The sequence below is a fragment of the Eufriesea mexicana genome, unplaced genomic scaffold, assembly GCF_001483705.2.
Source record: "Eufriesea mexicana isolate 0111107269 unplaced genomic scaffold, ASM148370v2 scaffold3653, whole genome shotgun sequence".
Classification (NCBI taxonomy): Eukaryota; Metazoa; Arthropoda; class Insecta; order Hymenoptera; family Apidae; genus Eufriesea; species Eufriesea mexicana.
The window spans coordinates 163,848-183,810 of NW_016911671.1; the positions used below are offsets into that span (position 1 = coordinate 163,848).

The 19,963-nt window shown below is 27.5% G+C and overlaps 4 protein-coding genes across 4 annotated transcripts in view; 3 read left to right on the plus strand and 1 right to left on the minus strand.

Moving 5' to 3' along the window:
* l(1)G0196 (inositol hexakisphosphate and diphosphoinositol-pentakisphosphate kinase) overlaps positions 1-5,176 on the plus strand; it is a 15,040-nt gene extending 9,864 nt beyond the window's left edge. Inside the window, exons 25-30 of the mRNA XM_017905048.1 lie at positions 1,792-3,312; positions 3,428-3,671; positions 3,850-3,941; positions 4,056-4,167; positions 4,246-4,611; positions 4,699-5,176. Coding sequence (XP_017760537.1) covers positions 1,792-3,312; positions 3,428-3,671; positions 3,850-3,941; positions 4,056-4,167; positions 4,246-4,611; positions 4,699-5,176 — 2,813 coding nt within the window. The remainder of the gene's footprint in view (positions 1-1,791; positions 3,313-3,427; positions 3,672-3,849; positions 3,942-4,055; positions 4,168-4,245; positions 4,612-4,698) is intronic.
* A 6,245-nt stretch (positions 5,177-11,421) lies between these two features.
* Positions 11,422-12,644, plus strand: LOC108551112 (protein Fer3). Its single transcript, XM_017905141.1, has 4 exons — positions 11,422-11,490; positions 11,782-11,936; positions 12,100-12,259; positions 12,492-12,644. Exons 1-4 carry the CDS (start codon positions 11,443-11,445, stop codon positions 12,642-12,644), a joined length of 516 nt encoding a protein of 171 aa, XP_017760630.1. The 5' UTR covers positions 11,422-11,442.
* Positions 12,645-13,927: 1,283 nt separating this feature from the next.
* On the plus strand, positions 13,928-15,451 carry CUTA (cutA divalent cation tolerance homolog). The gene is made up of 6 exons (XM_017905118.1): positions 13,928-14,146; positions 14,216-14,275; positions 14,352-14,397; positions 14,459-14,508; positions 14,577-14,619; positions 15,364-15,451. The coding sequence occupies exons 1-6, from the start codon at positions 13,977-13,979 to the stop codon at positions 15,433-15,435; spliced, it is 441 nt and encodes a 146-aa protein (XP_017760607.1). The 5' UTR covers positions 13,928-13,976; the 3' UTR covers positions 15,436-15,451.
* A 628-nt stretch (positions 15,452-16,079) lies between these two features.
* Positions 16,080-19,349, minus strand: UHRF1 (ubiquitin-like with PHD and ring finger domains 1). Its single transcript, XM_017905116.1, is given in 11 exon segments — positions 16,080-16,173; positions 16,176-16,211; positions 16,213-16,351; positions 16,421-16,834; positions 16,896-17,094; positions 17,156-17,312; positions 17,396-17,575; positions 17,663-18,017; positions 18,097-18,701; positions 19,035-19,130; positions 19,290-19,349. Coding segments are annotated over 11 exon segments (2,241 nt in total). The 5' UTR covers positions 19,308-19,349; the 3' UTR covers positions 16,080-16,131.
* Positions 19,350-19,963: the final 614 nt, after the last annotated feature.

Below are 19,963 nucleotides of genomic sequence, written 5' to 3' on the forward strand. Positions count from 1 at the left end.
AAATTTATTCTCTTTTTTTTTTTTTTTTTTTTTTTTTTTTTTTTTCATTAAATTATTTTCGTAGAAGAGTTAATCATCTAGTTGATTGTTTAAATTATCTTTTGCTTCTGAGATGGTAATTTTTGTAGTTGTTAATCACTGTGATTTGCATCTTTTACTTCTTCCATAAAGTGCAGCATCCTTTGTACTTATTAATATTGCAATACTTTTAAAAAAAGTATTGTGTCATAACTTTACTATGAATAGTAAACACACATGCATAATTTTTCATAGATAGTTTTCAGTATCATGCCTAATCCTTAATGTTGCATTATTTTCTTTAATATTACATGTACCATCTTCTTTTGTATTACGTTCAGTTCTGTGTGTAATAGAGCGTACAAGTTCAGATTTTGTTTGAAATATTGTGAAATTCTTACCAAAATCTTGCTAGTTCATTGAATAGATACTGTGCAATCAAAACCACACTGTATAAGTAAAAACTTAGTTGATGGAATTAATTTAACAAAAGGATATGCTGTTAGATAGATATAGGAAAATTCAGTTGAAATAACTCTTTGCTCAGCGATAGTTGTGCGCGTGGAAGCCAACTAATTTATACTGATGACTGCTTGGGCTACACATTGACAAATATTAGTGTAACTCATTCAGCCATCATCCTAATTCCCTCAGTCCTAAATCATTATTCCATTAAGATTTGCAGTTAATTAGTGCTTAGGTATTTTCTAAAATCACTCACAGCTTCTTCGTCATACATACTCGTTAATATGCAATCACATATGTTATATTTTGATTTTTCATCATTCACTTGTATACTTCATTTACTATTCACATTTCTAAAAACATAATATTTATATTAATGGATATAAAAAATATATAATATTTTTATATAAATATAAAATTTTTGATATCATTTGTTTTTTCTTTTATAGTATTGTCAATGTATTATTCCATCGCTTCATTGATATTACAATTTTATTCATAAATGAAATTAGATTTTCATATTTCTATTCAAATAAATTAAATTCTAATGACGACAAAAAATTTGATAATTATTTGTAGTAAGCTGCAACACATGAATGAAATATGATTTAAAAATTTTTCTAAATCCTCAGCTGTCATCATCATAAAAGATCATAATCATATTAATTATTAATAAAGTGTTCATAAATTTAAATTGTTGTTGTCTGGTTGGCTTACTGGTTGCATGGCTATCGTGTGCCATGGGTGTGTAACATTAATCAAATTTATGCCTTTTAAATACAAGTAAATTGGAGTATATATCGTTCTTTTCCAGTGTATTCCAGTTATTTTATTCCTTCATTGGTAATGAATCTTTTTTTTAAAACGTCGTCTTCACCGAACTTTAATAATATCAGTATTTCTAATTCTAAGTTGACAGACTGTTACAAATAGAAGTACCTAAAAATTTCTTAAAGCTCTAAAATATTCCATTATTGTTTATAAAGTATTTAGTTATTTTTTAAATTCTTAAAGTCTACATTCATAATTTTTATAAATCCTGAGTTTCAATGAGTCCTCTTGTTACACAGTGACATTAAAACGATTTCAGCAAGTTTTAATTTCAAGCACTGACGACGTGACCAAAGGTTCTTGCCAATGTTATTTTGATTTTATCGGTGATGGGTTTATTTAATCGTCTGTTTCTTTTCTTTTTTTCCTTCCTCTGTACCCTAATCCCGCTGTTACATCGTCATCATTCATTCATTTTAACTGCACCATTCTCTCTTCTATATCGTTCACAAACTACGCATGCTACACCCGACACAGAGAAGCATGTAACAGAGCAATGCCACTTAGAGAGATCTGGCCAGGTTTTGCTGAATGTACCAACGGAAAAATTGCTGGGTCTGCCGCACTCCTTCAGTTCACCGGAGTTTCCAGTTCCTTCGATAGAAACCTCCACTTTGAGCTCAACACCCTTGGTGACTTTGCATACATCTCCTCTAGTTTCACCAAACAGCCGGACTTCGGATGTGATGAATATTGTGCTTCCGGTCCCCACGATTCGTTCTTCGTTTTTCGATACCAATTCTGAACAACCTGATGATTTTGATCCACGTTCTCAAAGTAAGAAATATGGACGTTCCCATTCAGAGATGATTCTGCCTGGGATCGAGTGTAGCGGTGAGTTGATCGATTCCTCAAAACCGCCACCAAGTAATCCGTGGCCAAAACGTTCCCATTTTTCGTTATCCTTACGTGAAAGAACCCCAGAGACAGCGACATTTATGGGGCAATTTAAACTGGAGAAACGTTCTCGTTCATTGTCACCTTACCTACCCAAGTGTCTTTGTTATAATTGTAACGTTTCGGAGCTGATTTTAAGAAGCAGAGATCTACCGCCCGTCGAACGTTTCAACTTCGATATTTATTTCGCACGTTCTCTCTCACATAAATTTTTTAATTGTTCCTGTTACTCGAGCCTACAAGAGGTTGGATCCAATCGTTTATCTCGTAGTGTTCCTTTTCATAATAGCTGTGGAAATTTTAAAGGATTTGCTGGAATAGGTCATCCTGATTCATCCTTTGTATGTATGAAAGGCAGACTTCCTACGTTTCCTGGAAGACAATATATTGCTCCTTATATGGAGTCAAGATTCGATCATTATTCTACATATAAGCAACAATCAAGAGGTCATGATCGCAGTGAATCGATACTGTTCAAGGAGAAAGAGAAGTGGGGATTTAAAAACAATATTATGAGACGAACATTCAATAGTGATAATGTAATTGGGAATACACGTGTACCAATCAAAAAGTTATCTTGTCCCCATCTACAATCTGATGTTTTTTCTTGTGTTGATTCAGTTTGTTCAAATGAAAATGGTGAAGCAATTAATTGTTCAAGGATATATAAATGTTGGTCTTGTCCTAATGTGAATCTCCAGTGGCACGGTAGCCTAGTAGACATACCGAATCATAGTAGTATGCTTTATCATACGCCCCATGCACACGATAATGATGTTCACGATGATCACAATATTCCTCGCAAGTATAATCATCGTTCCAAGAGTCCACGTGAACCATTCTCCCGACTCCAGCCTCAACGATCCTTCTCATCTCCAGACACACGACCTTCGATCATTCAACCTGACCCTACCTGCACAGCAAGGCGCCACCGTCACAGTATCTCCGGACAGATGAGTTATTTCAAGCTGTTGGGCTACAACGTCAACAAGAAGTTGACTGGATCAGCAAACAGTTTATTCAGCACAGCTGTTATCAGTGGATCTTCAAGTGCTCCAAATCTTAAGGATATGGTGCCTCCTCATGCGTCTGCTGTTGCTGGTGAGTTTTAATCTTTTCATCTTATTTATTTTTTCTCTACTTTCGAATGTACTTTAATTTTTATATATCTTTCATATTTACTCATGTCATATAACAATATTTTTATGCTCATCAGCAATAGAAGGTTTCGGTGGTGTACCGCCAATAAGACCTTTGGAAACTCTTCACAATGCATTGTCATTGCGACAATTGGATTCGTTTTTGGAAATGATGACTAGCGCCCCTCTTTTTCGAACACCCGCTTCTTCACCACCGAAGTATCCTTCTCCTGGTGGATCGACTCACGAATCAGTTAATCAAACTCTCAGTATCGGAGGAATCAGTCGCGAGTACCACTCTTCCGACCTGGAAGCTGTCAGGTACCGTAAGAAATTAAGTAAACCATCCTTGTGAGTATTGAGTTCTTTTCGTTTCATTTTTCTAATACATCAGTGTGTTGTTATTAGAAGGAATATTATTTCTTTCTTGTTTCTTTCAATTGTCAATTGTAACTTACATAATTTTCAATAAAATTAGAGTAATTAATTTTCTTCTTAGATATATTACACCAACTCCTATACAGTATAAACCTTCAAATGATGGAGAGCCTTGTGATATAAGAAATCAATTATCACCAACTAGTCCTAATAGTGAGTATTGTCCTAATAGTCATATTATTAGTTTGGTAATAAAATATGAATAACAGTTAATGGATTATAAAAGAACTCTTATAAATTATTGTTAAATATCAATATATAATTCAGGTACTGGATGGAGCAGTGAACCACAGTCATTTCTCTCTTCTGAACCCTCATCTCCTGCACCAACTTCAACAGGAGAGTGCAGTATGTCTATTAGTCTAATAAGTAATGACGGGTAATTAATGTTTAACCATTGACTTACTAATAAAATTGAATTACATGTAGAAGCATGTTTTTTTTTTATTTTTTACAGAGCACAATCGTTTAATATGGGTCCTAAGTTTCCTACAACTCCATGTTTGGATGTGGACTTCAACGAATTTTGTATAAATATTGATCAGGAACATAGGGAAGGTCGTGGTAGTGTATCATATACAGATTACTATAGTAATGAAGATGGTCAAATACGAAACTGTGGGTTTGGAGCAGACTTCACTACTAATCTACAGAAAATCATGCGTACTGATGATCTTCCTGTTGACAACATGGATGATGACGAGGATCACACAATAACTTTAAAGCAAACTGAAGAGCAAAAAAAACAGGACGTCAAACGAATATTTGAGCAGAAGGAAAATTCAAACACAAAGTCTAATATTGGTTATAAAAAAATTGGAAGGTAAATTTTTGTTAAAAAAAATATTCTGTTTTATAATTTCAAAAGACAAATAAAATTGATTATTTCATTTTGCATTTTTTTTTTTAGATTTCTCGTTGAAAGCATGGAAATATCAGATGAAGATGTTAGAATTAAAGAAGCAGATACTATAGATAAGGCAAAGTCATTTGCTTTTCAGAAAACTGAATTTCCAAACGAAGAAAAAACACAAAGAAATAAAGATAGTATCGAAATTATACAAGAGCAGAAAAAGTTTCACTCTTCTAGCAGTTGTAAAAGGAACAACTTTTCTCGATCACAGAGTGTTTCTATGCCAAAAACTCCGACACAAAAATTTGAGACAAATTATAGTTACAAGTGTACATCAAAATTAAGCTCTCTTTCAAATATGTCAGATAAGGATTTAGAAAATTGGAAGCAGAGTATGATGGAATCAAAAAATTCTTCTTCTGCAAAAATAAAATCAGAGGAGCCAATTCTTACTGTGGCAAGTACCATGACAGGTAATTCTAGTGTGACAATAGGTTTCAATGTTCAAGATGAGAAGGAAGAACTTGACTTCTGAAAAACTTTTTCGCTTTTAAAAAATTATTAAAGTTTACTTATTAAATTGATTTTTTTAATGAAAAGATACTAAAGTATAAGTAAGATATTATTTAAGTAAAGTAAGATATTATTTACGGTAAGATATTGGTACATTAAACAAATCAAATTTTATATTACACGATTTAAATATGTAGACGAAATTTTGTTGAGAAAAACATTTTCTGTATATTACTAGTAACAAAAAATTGGATGCAGTTTATTGTATTTTACTTTTTTTTACATTCATTGAAATTATAATCGATACTTAAAGCATGTATAATATTTTAAGAATGTGAAGGTTGATCATACTTTTCCAATATGTAAACGTTCCAGCACTATTTTAAATATATGAAAAACTGCTTATTAAGAGGAAGTATTAAAGATAAAGCAACATTACTAACATTCCTTCATGTTCCGTAGTTTTACTTATCAGAGTGTGTGTACATTAAATTATTTTTAAATTGACGCTTGTATGTATTAATATGATAGTATTTTTGTAGATAATATATATGCAATGTTAATAATGCATTAGAGTATAAGATAAAATGAGTTTAAAAAGAGAAACGTTTTTTTTATCAAGGATCTGCTTTAAGAAAAGATCAAATATTATTATTTAATATGCATTACAAACTTTTCACTAATCAGGTATGAAAAATAAATTATATAAATTTTTCGTAATTCATAAAATTTGAAATATACCTCATTTGCGAAATTAATATGAAGAAAAAGAAATAAAAAATTTTTTTTTATGTTAAATGACATTATTTTTTTTCTAAACTTGTAAACATTTTATTAATGCAAATAATACTTTACGTGTATTTTTCATCAAATTATTTTTTCATTTGCAAATATAAATATCTTATATATGAATTCGAAAACGTCATTAATTTCAATATCATTTTTTTTTTTTTTAATATAAAACAAAATTATTATGAAAAAATTCTTACAAATTTATAAATGTTATGAATTATGGAATGTTGACTTAAATTACAATAATTAAATAACTAAATAATAATTAAGTAATTATATAATTATTCTGTGACAAAATGTGCTTATTTTAAATGATATAAATACCTTGCAGATTAATCAGATAAAATAGAAGATATATGCTATTTTTCTTATGAATCTTTTCAGAATGCTTCTCTTTGAAAGGAATATAATAATTGAAAATTATATAGCTATAACAATGGTTTTATAATAATCTTAAATGTGCAAGGTGCTATTTGAATCAAATTTATTATGTTCCTAATTGATTTTATAGTTTTACTACATATTAGGAATAAAATTATTATATATATATATTTCTTTTATTCTCAAAATATAAAAATTGATGGTATTTTAATATTTATATTTCATAAACAAATTAATTAGATTTTAAATTTATTAATTTTTATTAAAAAAAGAAAGAACAGTGTTTAACATTAGAACTATCGATCTAATATGAGTAGTTAAATATATTGTACACAAATGGTAATAATTATAGCGATTTGATAAAAATAAATAACTGCATATATACAACCATGTTTCTATTTGCATAAACGTCAACATTAATTTCATCAAATGCAATTACATATTTTCAGAAATTATAAAAATAAAATATCTAGCACAAGTCATTTAACTTCTTTGATAGTTCTAGTGTTAATACTACCGTAATAATCTTATTTTTAGTGATAAAGTAAATGATTTATTTCCTGTGATATTTATATATATTACTTACCTGATTTTTCATGACACTCATATTTTAGAAATCACATTGTAAGAAATGTACTTTAGCAGAGAAATGTTTCTATGTAAATGTGAATGCAAATTCTAGTATATAAATATAGTTCTAGCATTAATGTTTAACAATTTCTAGAAATTTTGCAAAGTGTCGTAAAAACAATTATCGTATTATAATACTTTCAGTTCTTTTCGACATATAAAGTTTTCTTTGAAATAAAACATATGTTATTATATAACAAATAGAAATTAGTTTTAAATATTTCGTGTTAAATAGGTTCTAATGTAACTATTGTATTTTGCACAGTGTAATATACAGTTGTTGTTATCATCAAAGTTGTAAAAAGAAACGTGTAAATCGTATGTATGTACAAAATACCAAATTACAATAAAAAATAAAAAATTAATTTTGTCTGTCATTACCAAAGCTTGAACCTTTTGTATCGAATTAAATACTAGTTATTCATTTATTTAATGGCCAAAAATAGAATTACTTACTTGACTAAAAATCTACTCACTGCTAAATTAAATTCTATAATATAAAGTTATAAAATTCAATTTTTCTGTTCGTAAATTTTCTTTTAAATGTTGAGTGCTCTCTTATCGTTTACTCGTTATTAAACGCACATCAAGTGTTGAGTAGAAATATATAATTTTAAAATTTCATATAAGTATAAAGGATGCATCGTAATTCAAGTCGATAACCATATCTGTAAACAAATAAATGACAAAAATGTTCATATTTGTTTAAGAATTGTTTAGTAAATAATATAAATGCAAATACACACATAATGATTATCTTTAAATATCAATCATAATAAGTTATAATGATTAAACAAATTATCAACAAAAGATAGGAAAAATTTTAAAAACAGAAAAATAAGTACATTTATATTGGATAAAGGAAAGTTAATTCAGCTGAATCCGAAATCGGTAAAGCGTCCTCAAAGCAACAACAATGATCGAAGAAAGTGCTTTTGAATAAATATTCGATTCACAGATAACATAAATTGGAAATAAACAGACAAAAAGTTTATTCATAATTTGTTAAGGAAGTTAGATAATCATGAAATGTATCTAACGAAGTATATGGAAAGATAAATCTGCGCAAAAATACTATATCTCAAATTATTAACTGATGTTTTATATTATCTTATACCACTAAAGCTAAAATTTATTATTTCTATTTAAATAATAGCAAATTTATATACATAAGTAGAAAAAGTGGAACGTGAATATCTCCTTTAGTAGAAATATTTTACTGATGGTACATGAAAAATAGATTTATTATCTTTCTTTGTACCTGTTATACGTTATATAAGAACAGCTATACAAACAAACTCACTTTTAGGCGCAATAAGATCAACGTTAATTAACTATACGCACAAACATTTTGATGAAATAATCAAGAAGTCGAGAAATGAATTTCTACTACTTTCGCTAAATAATTCAGTAAAATAATACTACATTTTAATCTTTTTTCGTAACAAAATTAATTCAATATATATTTCATAAGTTATTTCGTTTATCGTACATTCTTATGTTGTTAAAATCTTAATTTGCGAATTTCGATTAATTAAAATTTTTAAATATTCAAAAATATTTCATATTTGCTAAATATGAAATCATGTTAAATTTAAATATACAAATTTATATATGATTTCATATTTATTTAAATAAAGTTTTATAATATAATTTACAAATTCGTTATTATATTGATATTTTTACCTCTAAAATATAATAAGGGATGACAATGACAATATATGTATCATATATTAGAAATTTAATTATACTAATGCATCAGAAAATAAGTTTCGTGACAATTGTTCTATTTTAGTGAAAACCGATAATAAATCCTTGTTATAAGCAACATACGATACAAAAAGGTGGAAATCTCCGTGACGAAATCGCGATTACTGTCAGTGGCGTGACCCTGTTGCGGAAGACGCATCCATTGTTAGAAACGCATCAAAATTAGATCAAACGAACACGTGCACCATGAGGGGATAAACCCAAATCTGATTTTTGACACTTTTTACGTCATCCTATATATTTGCCAGTTATCTATTGATGAAATGGGAATTTCAACAAAATTAGAAGAATTTATTATTATAATTTGTATTAATGTTATATTACCATAAATTTTATTTTCATATTGTAAATTATTCTAAAAATTACAGTATAAACATTAAGAATTGTTGAAAAATAATAAAAGTCTTAATTTATTTAACTTTTTATCTCATATTTAATATATGCAATAAATATTAACGATATGGAAAATAATTGTTTTTATGGTATTTAGTTTTTACGTACTTATTAAAACTTATCTGAAATGAAACTATGAAAAAATAAGAATTTTTATGTTAATTATAGCAATATTGATTCTTTTTTAACGGGTATCGTTAAATTAATTGATCTCACCTTAATAAGTGTTCGTGACGAAAAGCATTGTTTGTGTTTTAACATTATATCGAATATTCTTCATTCTAGAAAAGCTTCGAAATCCATCTATGAAACATTTCAGCGCCGACGCTCAGAGCATCGATCCAAAGCGTCAGCTTGCAGTTATGGATATAGTGCATATTACCAGACTCGAATTAAAGATCCACCGACAGAGTTAATAAATACAAACCTACAAAATATACATCATGTGTTAAATAAATTAATACATTCCTAATCTTCGAATTTTATGGTATTCAATAAAAAAATAAAACACATTTTTAAGGACAATACCCGTAAGATGGATATATAAGTAAAGAAATAAAATAAAATATGTAATAAATTTTTAATACACCATTTAATTTATGTAACTTTTATAAGAATCTTTATTGTGTACCATGAAACAATTTCCTTTGTAATTTCCATTATCCGACTTTTAAGTACATTTGGTTCCTAGTATTTCATCCATTCTTTAATTATATCGAAAATATTAAATAAATTTACAGAGAAAGAGCAAGAAGATTCAAAAATATATTTTTAATAATAACTTTAATGATATTATTCCAACCTTTAATTTACTTTAATTACTTTAGATTATACAGTGAAGTCAAAAAAGACACAAGATGGAACAGTCAAAAAATATCCAACATCAAAAGGTAACAATAACAAAGTGACAGTGAAGAAATGGCAAGAGAGAATAATCTTAATAGGAGGACTGCTTGCTCGTGACCGAATATTAATAACTTTATGCACCCCCGAACTCTTGAAGCAAACACAATGCGATTTGACACGCAAATAGCATGCTGGATGTTTATACGCATTTGAAGGGAGAACTTAGCGTCAAGTGAATCGGCTAATATCTATTTAATTAATTCAGGGGAACACCCCCTTGGTTTGACAATATGTTACCCTTCTGAGAAGATTTTATCATGGTCTTTGAGTGATCCTGTTACGAGCTCAATTCATGAAACAATTTGTCTTGAAATAGACGTAAAGAAAATGTAATATCCTAACATACGAAAAATTATATTTGGTATGATCTTAAGATAAATAAAATCATTTATGAATTATGTATATTTGTCAAATGTTATTATATTTTGTTAAAGGTTAATTTATCTGTTATGATAAAATCTTTTATTATCTGTTCTGTTGAAAAATAGAATAGTTTTATACACTACATAAAGACAGACATTATGGTACTATAATGTTCGATAGCTTGTAATTTTTAGTATCAATTCCTATAATTTGTCTATATTTAATAGACTTGATAGAAGAATTTACCCAAATAACTTAATTTAAAATATACTATAAAAGGAAGATCAACGTCAGATTTGTTAATCATTTTTTCTTTACATAAGCAATTCTATTTCCTAAAAAATGGTTAAGGAATAAATCTAAATGTACTGAAATAGTATAACAAAAAGTAATAGCAATTAAAAAGTTTTTCAATTGAAAAACATTTTGACAATGATATGTAATCTTTTTTTTCGTTTCTTTATTAATATGAATTTTATCTTAAATTCAGAATATCAAATGTAGATTAAATTTTTGTAATATGTATACTTATAAAGAAAATAGGAAACTAAAATAATCAAAGGAGAATAGATAATCTTAAAAAACTGTTCAAACAAATAGTTTGTCCATCTTTAACATACCACGGTCGATAGTCTCAATATTGTTCAACCCTCAATTCCTATGAAACAAGGCAAACCATGAGGGTTGCTCGAAAGCTCCGCCCCTTCGCAACCACCTGTCCAACGATCGTGTTTCACTCGAGCTGGTTAAGGGTGAAATGCTCCAATGAGAACAGAGATTACGAAGCAAGCGTTCGAGAATGGCGAATAACCGTGGTTTCAGAGGGTTGCTTTAAAAAAGGGGCGGGTTCAAGATTTACTGAGCTACAGGAGTTCGATTCGCTGGACGAGGATATCATTGGTATCCTCAGATTGAAGGTGACACTCGTGCTAGTGACGAACGTTTTATTTTCCTCGTGTACCCACATTCTTTTTCATTGTTTTTTTTTTTAAATTGAAAAACGAGACGAAGTAGTCTTCCTAAGCTCGTTCGCCGCTGGTCAGAATCCAGGATATGAACTACACCGAACCGCTGTGGGAGATCAATGGAAACCAAGCACCAGTGGGTATAAATAATTGAAAAACAATTAATTTTTCAATTACAGAAAGCAAATTCGTTAGATTACTATATAATAGGAATTATGATAACATTATACCATAAATTATACCATAAGAACATTCGTAATTTTTTCCTAATATTTGATACTAAAAATTGGCGTAATATTAAACGTGTCATTTAATTTTCTTAATCGATTTGTGTAATTAATGATCATAATTAGCAGAATTAATGATACTTTGTTTTATCAATAAGAAATAGCGTGCAAATAAAAGTAAACGTAAGTAAATAAAATAGGTAATTACAGCGGATATGTCGCAATACGTCAGCGGCGAACTCGGAAGTTATCCGATGTGGGACAGCTCCGTTTTGTACCAAGCAACACCTCCTTCACACTCTCATGTAAACGAACATGGATTATATAGACAACCCTGTGCATTATTACATCAGAGGTAATTATTTTCGTATTTTATCATAATATCTGCAATAATTTTAATTTGCGGAACAATAAATTGAAAATATATGTCTAAACCCTGATGCTCTCAGATTCTAAAAGAAACAAAAATAACTCATAGCGATTTTTTATTAATTATTTATTAATTAAAATAATTTTAGTCGCTACACACCTAATGGTAGGTCTCCAAATCTTCCATCGTCCACTACAAAGAAACCAAGACGTCGTGTGGCGACTGTTTCACAAAGAAGAGCAGCAAACATTCGTGAGAGACGTAGAATGTTCAATTTGAATGAAGCCTTTGACAAATTACGTAGAAAAGTGAGTTATTTATATAAATTCATATATTTTAATCTCTAATAATATATGTACATAATATAATATATGTTCTATATTAGCATTTTATTGCAAACTAAACTTCACAATAATAGTATTATCTTCCATGATAATTACTTTTATTACTATGTCTATTTAAAATTTTTGTAGTCAAATTTTATATTAATCATAATATATCAATATTATTTAACATTATTTTACGATTATTACTTTTCAGGTACCGACTTTTGCGTATGAAAAACGGCTTTCAAGGATCGAAACTCTGCGTTTGGCTATTACCTACATTGCTTTTATGGGAGAACTGCTTGGAATCGAACCGAGTAGTCCAAAGCCAGAATATATTCCAAGGGAATACTATCTCCCGAATTAAACCTGAAAAATGGGAACATATTCAAAACAGGAAAGAGTTATTAAAAAAATGATTTTTTATATGTAAATCATTCTACAATTTCAGTAACCTGATATTTTTTAGAAGTAAAACTACTATAACTTGCAAATGCGTAAAAAGACATGATAAACGATTAATTTAAATATTAAAAACTCTAGTTTGATCCACATATGGATTAAAAATTATAGAGTTAATAAGTTAAATATATATGTTTTTAAATGATTTTTAATCTTAATTATTGATTAAAAAAAAGAAAAAAAAAGATAATATGCCGTAAAGCTTGATAAGACTGGTTCTGATCTTCATCTAATAGTCTTCTTTTTGATACTTTAATGTATACTCAATTTTTTTTATCTTATACAATCTTTTCAACACGAATTTATTCATAATGCGAAACAGGTTATTATTTTATTTTTAAAACATTATTTCAATATTGAATAATTTGAATGATTCCATTTGGACGAATAATTTCCTGAAAAGTCAAAATTAACTTTTAATTAAATATATTTCAAAATCCATTAATTATTTAATTCATTGATCTTTTCTTCATGTATGTTAAATCTCGGTAAGAAAATATTTATGTAAACAATTCAAATAATTTTCATGTATCAAAATATTTTCAAAAATACTTATTATCAATAACCATTAATAAATATTTTAAGTTTATTCATGAATAAATCACCAAAACAATATTCGTATGGACAAAAGTATCAAGTGCAAAATACATTTAAGAATGTAATGTCATATGTGTTTGGAATTAAGTGAGATTAATATATTCACGTATATAAATGTTACAGTCGAATATTAAGTAAATTACAGTAAGCGTAGTTAAGAACTCTCGCGAAAAAACATTAACTGACACTTAATGTTTATGTGATTCTATAAAATAAGATAAAAATCCGTGTCTTCCATAATTTATGCAAATCTGTTTATTATATATTATCATTATATTTAAATATAAAATGTACAAACACTATTAATTATATGTATCTTTCATTATTAAAGCAAACTCAACTTTATAACTTACAGAGTTAAAATAAATAATTATGGCTGTCATTATAAATAGTTGTAAAAAGATTATAGCGTTGAAATTATTTAAAAAATTTTCATTGAATAATTTATAAAATTATGTAAAGTATTATTTTTAAAAGGTGCACTTTGTAATAATTTAATGGTTTAATGGTATTCTTAAAAGGCGATTAGTCGATTCCAACTAGCGGATTCGATAGAATACTTGAAGTTGATTCTTCTGAGGCAAACTTCAAAGTAGTAGAAACTACCGGACACCGGAGTCGAGAACGCAAAATTGGATAAATGTCACTTTTATTACGTTTTCCTTCGAAGCCGCTCTTTGGATTAATTTTGTTTTGTTTAATTAGAAGTGTTACTACTAATATTTATAGAAACATGAGTAATTTCGCGGGAATTCATTCTGTTGCATATGTTACCGTTCCAACACAAGAAGTTGCTAAAAAATTGGCTCAGTAAGAATTGATATAACCTGTAGGAAATTAATTTTCTAAAAAATAATTATGATATTAATTAATTTATAGTGGTTTGGTGAAAAATAAACTAGCTGCATGTGTCAACATTATATCAGGACTTACATCAATGTCAGTATAATATATAAAAATCAACTAAACTAAAATTATACCTTTTTCATTTAGAAGTATTATTTATGTATTACAGATATGAATGGAAGAATGAAATTAATGAAGATAGTGAACTTCTCCTGGTAAGATACTAAAAATAATGTGCCAAAATTGTTAATACATGTATTACATATTTTACTTTAGATGATAAAAACTAGAACTGATACTGTGGATATTTTAACAAAATATGTAAAGTGAGTATATATATTTTAATATTTCTAAATTATATTTTTAAAGTTAATTTTAAACTGACTTGGTATAGAGAAAACCATCCATATGAAGTTTGTGAAGTAATTTCATTACCTGTGAGTATTATTCAGTTCTTAATACGTTATACAAGGTATGGTGTGTAACTATTGTCATGATTTTTCAAGCCCTTTCAATTGTGATATAAAAGTATTGCAAACAAAAATTAATTAATTTTTAGTTAACAAGAAATTGCAATATAAAAATTCTAAAAACTATTTCTTTTAAATAAAAAATTAAAATTACCATAACTTTTTAAATGACAATATATATTTTTGATTTTATAGGATTATTTTTGATGAAAAAACAAATTCAATGACTTAATACTTAATTTCTTTATTAAAAATACTAGTTACATTGTATGTAATTTGGAATTACTTGTAATAAGATTTCAAGTTTATAATGTAGGAAATGTAATTGTGTTGTAATGTAAATCTCCCAAATACTGATTTAAGACAATTTACTTGCATAGCATATGAGAAAGTTTGTTGTGACAGTGTTATAACTGCAACAAATATAAATTTGCTTAGATAACTAGAAGTATGCTTACAAAAAAGTGGACTACAGTTTGAACATTTATTGTAAACTATTTAAGAAAGTTAAGGTGATTTTGACTTTTTACTGAAAAAACTTTTGATACTTTTAATATTACAATTTGTAACCAACTAAAAGCTGATTAATTTTTGTTTGAAATATTTTTTTATCACCTAATTGAAAATGCCTCAAAATTCGTGACTATTAAATTCACACTCATGCATATTTCAATATCATATAGATAATAGTTGAGCTATAATTTATTACAGATTCAAAATGGGAATGATAAATATCTTGAATGGATAAGTACAATAGTTCCACCTATTGATCAAGGAAAGTAGAAATACATATTCGTAAAACTTCTAATGTAATATTAACAAAATTATAATAAAAACATTTATTTACTTTATCCTAAAATAACATAATTTTGTTTATAAATTTTTCGTTGCTGTAAAAAGTTATGCTATGCTAATTACGAAAAAAATAATACAATTCACTAATATACAAATTATAATTACTACATTGATTTGAATTTGAACACATCAATACACACATATACATGTACAAACAAATAATCAAACGTTTATAGTGTAGTCGATTGTATAAACCTTACGCTACATACAAATATAAAATTCAAAATTGTATAATTAAAAAATTGATATAAAAATAAGTACTATAATAGTTAATTGTGTGTATATCTTTTTTTATAGCTCTCACAGATTTCCTCTTCTTAGTGAAAGAAAATTCATTTTTCTTATTATGTTAGTATCATTAACAATCATTTTATTAATATAAATATACTGTAATAATAAAACTGATTGTTATTACTGTAGTGGACTATGGCAACAAGCTTTTTATAGCAGCAAAAGTTACCACAATGTTTTATCCACCCTATAAGTATATATTATAACAAATTTGTCACTATCCAATACATTTCATCATTGAAATATAAATTGTATCTAGAAATATCATTTAATACGGCCTAGGTATATGTAAATTCATAATTGAAAAATATTATCATTTTACAAAAGTTAATGTTATCTGCCACCTTCATATCCTGGATACAGCAATAATAGAGCAGATGATAAAGATTGATTAACTTCCATCTTATAATTTTTGTCTAATAAATGACGACACGATGGACAACAATGTACACCGGACGAAAAACTACGTTTTAAACAATTAAGACAAATATTATGTGTACACGGAATTGTGACTGGATTATAAACAAGTTCCAAACAGCAGGGACACGTGTATCTGAAATTTTTTAATTATTAAATATTTGAAATCTATTATCCATTAAGAGCACAATGAATGATAAAATACCTTTCTGAAACTTGTTGTAAGAATACAGTTTTACCATTCGGTAAAGCTTCACGACATTCGCTCCATAATTTTTCATTTATTTGATCTTCTTCTATATATTTCATTACTTCACTTTCAATTTCATAAACTTCACGTTTCTGTTTTTTCTTTAGTGGTCCTTCATTTTTTGAAGTAGTAGATTTTTCTTCGTCCATAAATGCATTTCGTTTTTTATTAGTTTTATTTTTTGCCATTGCTTCTAAGTACCCATCTGGATACATTGGTTTCAAACCAAGAGCTTCTATACGAGCTTTGCCATCTTTAGTCCATGGTGCAGGTGCTGGATCATCTCTCCTTAATAAATATCTCCATACACGAAAACCACTTTTGCCTGTATCTGGGTAATATTTTACTACTTTGTATATACCATCATACCTAAAACAAAGATATTAATATAAAGATATTATTATTATCATCATTATCATAATCATTATACCTATTGCCTTCTTCCGGTGCATATTTGCTATGTTTAGCGAGCTTGAAATTTCTCACAACTCTTACAGGTATACCACCTCTCCAATTTTCAGCTGTAGCGCCGATTATTGCATTAAGCTTTGCATTACAATTTACAGCCAATGCCTTATTCATTCTAGTTAACATCTGATCACAACTTTGTTCAGCTGTTCTTTTGTTCCCTTTATTAATATAACATATTAATTGAAATATAACAGATTAATTTATAATTAATTAACCTACCTGATAAATCTCTGCCTCCAGAACCAGTATAAATAAATTCATCACCATTATCAATATCATCTTCATAACCTCCAGATAGTACAATAGAATATGCACAGTCTGTTTCTCTTCCATGAATTCCAGCTATATGTGGTCTATGCACTCCAACTTCAGATACCTATGATTTATTTTTATTTTTATACAAATGTACGAAATAAGTATATAAACATATAAAAAAGATACGTCTAAAATTTTAATTACCTGTACTCTATACATCCAACACATTCCAACTTCTACACCTGGTATGGGTCCACGATGATTGGGTGGAACTATACTACACTCTTTTGTTCTTCCTACACATGCCATTCCTTTACCCCAATCTCTTTTACTATTACTGTTTTCATTTGTCTTTTTCTTTGTTTGTTTTAATTTATCACCTGCCTTTAAAAGATAATAATTTATGAAAATATATAAATGTTATAATTTTGTTATAATGTTTGTTATAATTTTTATCATATAATAATTAACCTTCACAATTTCATTTTCATCATTTTTACATTCTGGGCAATACCAGTAATCTTCTTCAGGTATAGATGACAATGGAGGATTCAAACAGCCTAAATGATATGCAGAGTTACATTCATCACACAAAAGAAGATTATGTTCATCTTCTTTTCCAGCACAGACTCTACAACCACATTCCCTGCATTTCTTGCGAGGATTGTCTAAACAAGCATTACAACTAGCTTGCATACGTCTTCTTTTACCATTACTAATAAAGTGTTGTTCATCTTCAGGATTTCTATCTTTAAGAAGTTTTGGTTCTTCAATGGCAAAAATTTCTCCCTTAGGATTCACTTTATGATTTTCAAGTGGTTGATCCCTTTTTAATAAGTAAACATATTTTAATTATACATTAAATTATCTTGAATCAAATATAAAAATTTCATACCAATATTTACCTTCCAATATGCAATGTTCCAATAAGTTCTTGTGCTCTTCTTTTTTTATCTATTTTTGATATTGTAAAATCATACCATAATCCAGTTTCTTTAGGATCATCAACATTGTGATTAATCATTACTTTCTGAGCTATTTTTAAGCTATGAAATTGTAAAAGACATCTTGCACGTGGTCTTACTGATGACTCAGGTACATTAAAAGGTGGAGCTTTATCATCAAATTCCCATTGTACATTATAAATAATTTTATCTTCCATTTTAAAAATTTTTAATATTATTGCCTCAAACCAAGCTCCATAAGTTTGGTCAAGGCAATCTATTGCATCTCCAACTTTATAATATAAACTTTCTGCTTCAACTAATTTTTCTTCTTTGTTAAAATTATCTATAATTTCTTGTTTAGAATTAGAATTAGAAGTAGTAATACTACTACTCGAGGTAGCTTTATTTTCTATATCATTAATTTCTATTTTCACCATTAATTGAATTACATCATTCAAATTAACATTATAATCATATAGTTTATAACCATATTCTAATTGTTTTCCACGAAAGAATAATCGTTGTAAATCTGCTTTTATATGTAGCTCCTTTTCAATTTCACGCTATAAAATATTATAATATTATCATAATCAAAATTTGCATAAAATATCGTTAAATAAATATAAGAGAATACTCCAAATAAATAGAAATTATATACTTAAATTATTTTATTCCATATATATTTTTATTTTAACGTTATTAAAACATTAAATGAATATTTTTAATAAAATAATAGGAAATTTAATAGAATCATTGTTACTTATTCTAAAAATCTAAATATTGAAAGGTGATATTAAATGTATTTAATATCAAAAGTAAAATTACAAACTTTATAAAAATAATAAGATCGTTTTCCTTTAATTGAAAATAGTATTTTTTATTTTTGGTTTACGTACTTTAAACTCTTCCACCTCCGTCAATTTGGAGATAGTTAATATCGCCTCCTGTTTACCATCCATTGTTCTCACTTTAACGTACATTTTGAGATGTTTCTATAATCAAATATACTCGATAAATTTTGGATTTTATATTTATTTCTTTAATGCATCAATCTACGAATAAGAATCCAAAAGTGTAATTCACTTCATTAATATCAACTAAATCAACAGAAATACAAATAAACTGCACCAATAGTCACTGTCACTACTCACCTCACCACTTGTTGGCATTTAGTAAGATGAGAAATTTGGCGGGAACAAATCATGGAAGCATATGACGGAAGAAACGTGGAATGAAGAAGAAATTCATGTCATACGCATACTTCTTTTTCTATTGGCGATTTCCTTTGAAACCTATAAACGAACCAATCAGGAAATTCACTTTTATAAAATGCGTCGTACAACTTGAAGAAATATTAATATATTAAATATATATTATCTTTATCTATATTTTATTTTGTAAATTTAGAATTTTAAATAAAATTACATGCTATATTGGAAAAGTATATACTTAAGTCTAATATAAATATTGTTAAAAATATTAATATAAATAATATTTAGAATTATTACTAATATAAATAATATATAAGAATTATTGAAAATAGATTAAATTATAGTAAGAACGAAAACAATTTAATGTAATTAAGTTATTTAATATATTTATTATACCTATAAAAACACTAATTTTCATTTATTATATTCTTATTTCTATACAACTTGAAAATTAAAATATATAGTATATAAGTGTTATAAATTTATACGTAAAAATTTGCATGATTTTAATACTTACTTTTTCAATAAGCATGGAATTGTATAAACAAAAATATTTTTGTAATTTTATTTCTGCTTTGTTATTTAAATCTATTGACAAAACTAGACTTCAACTA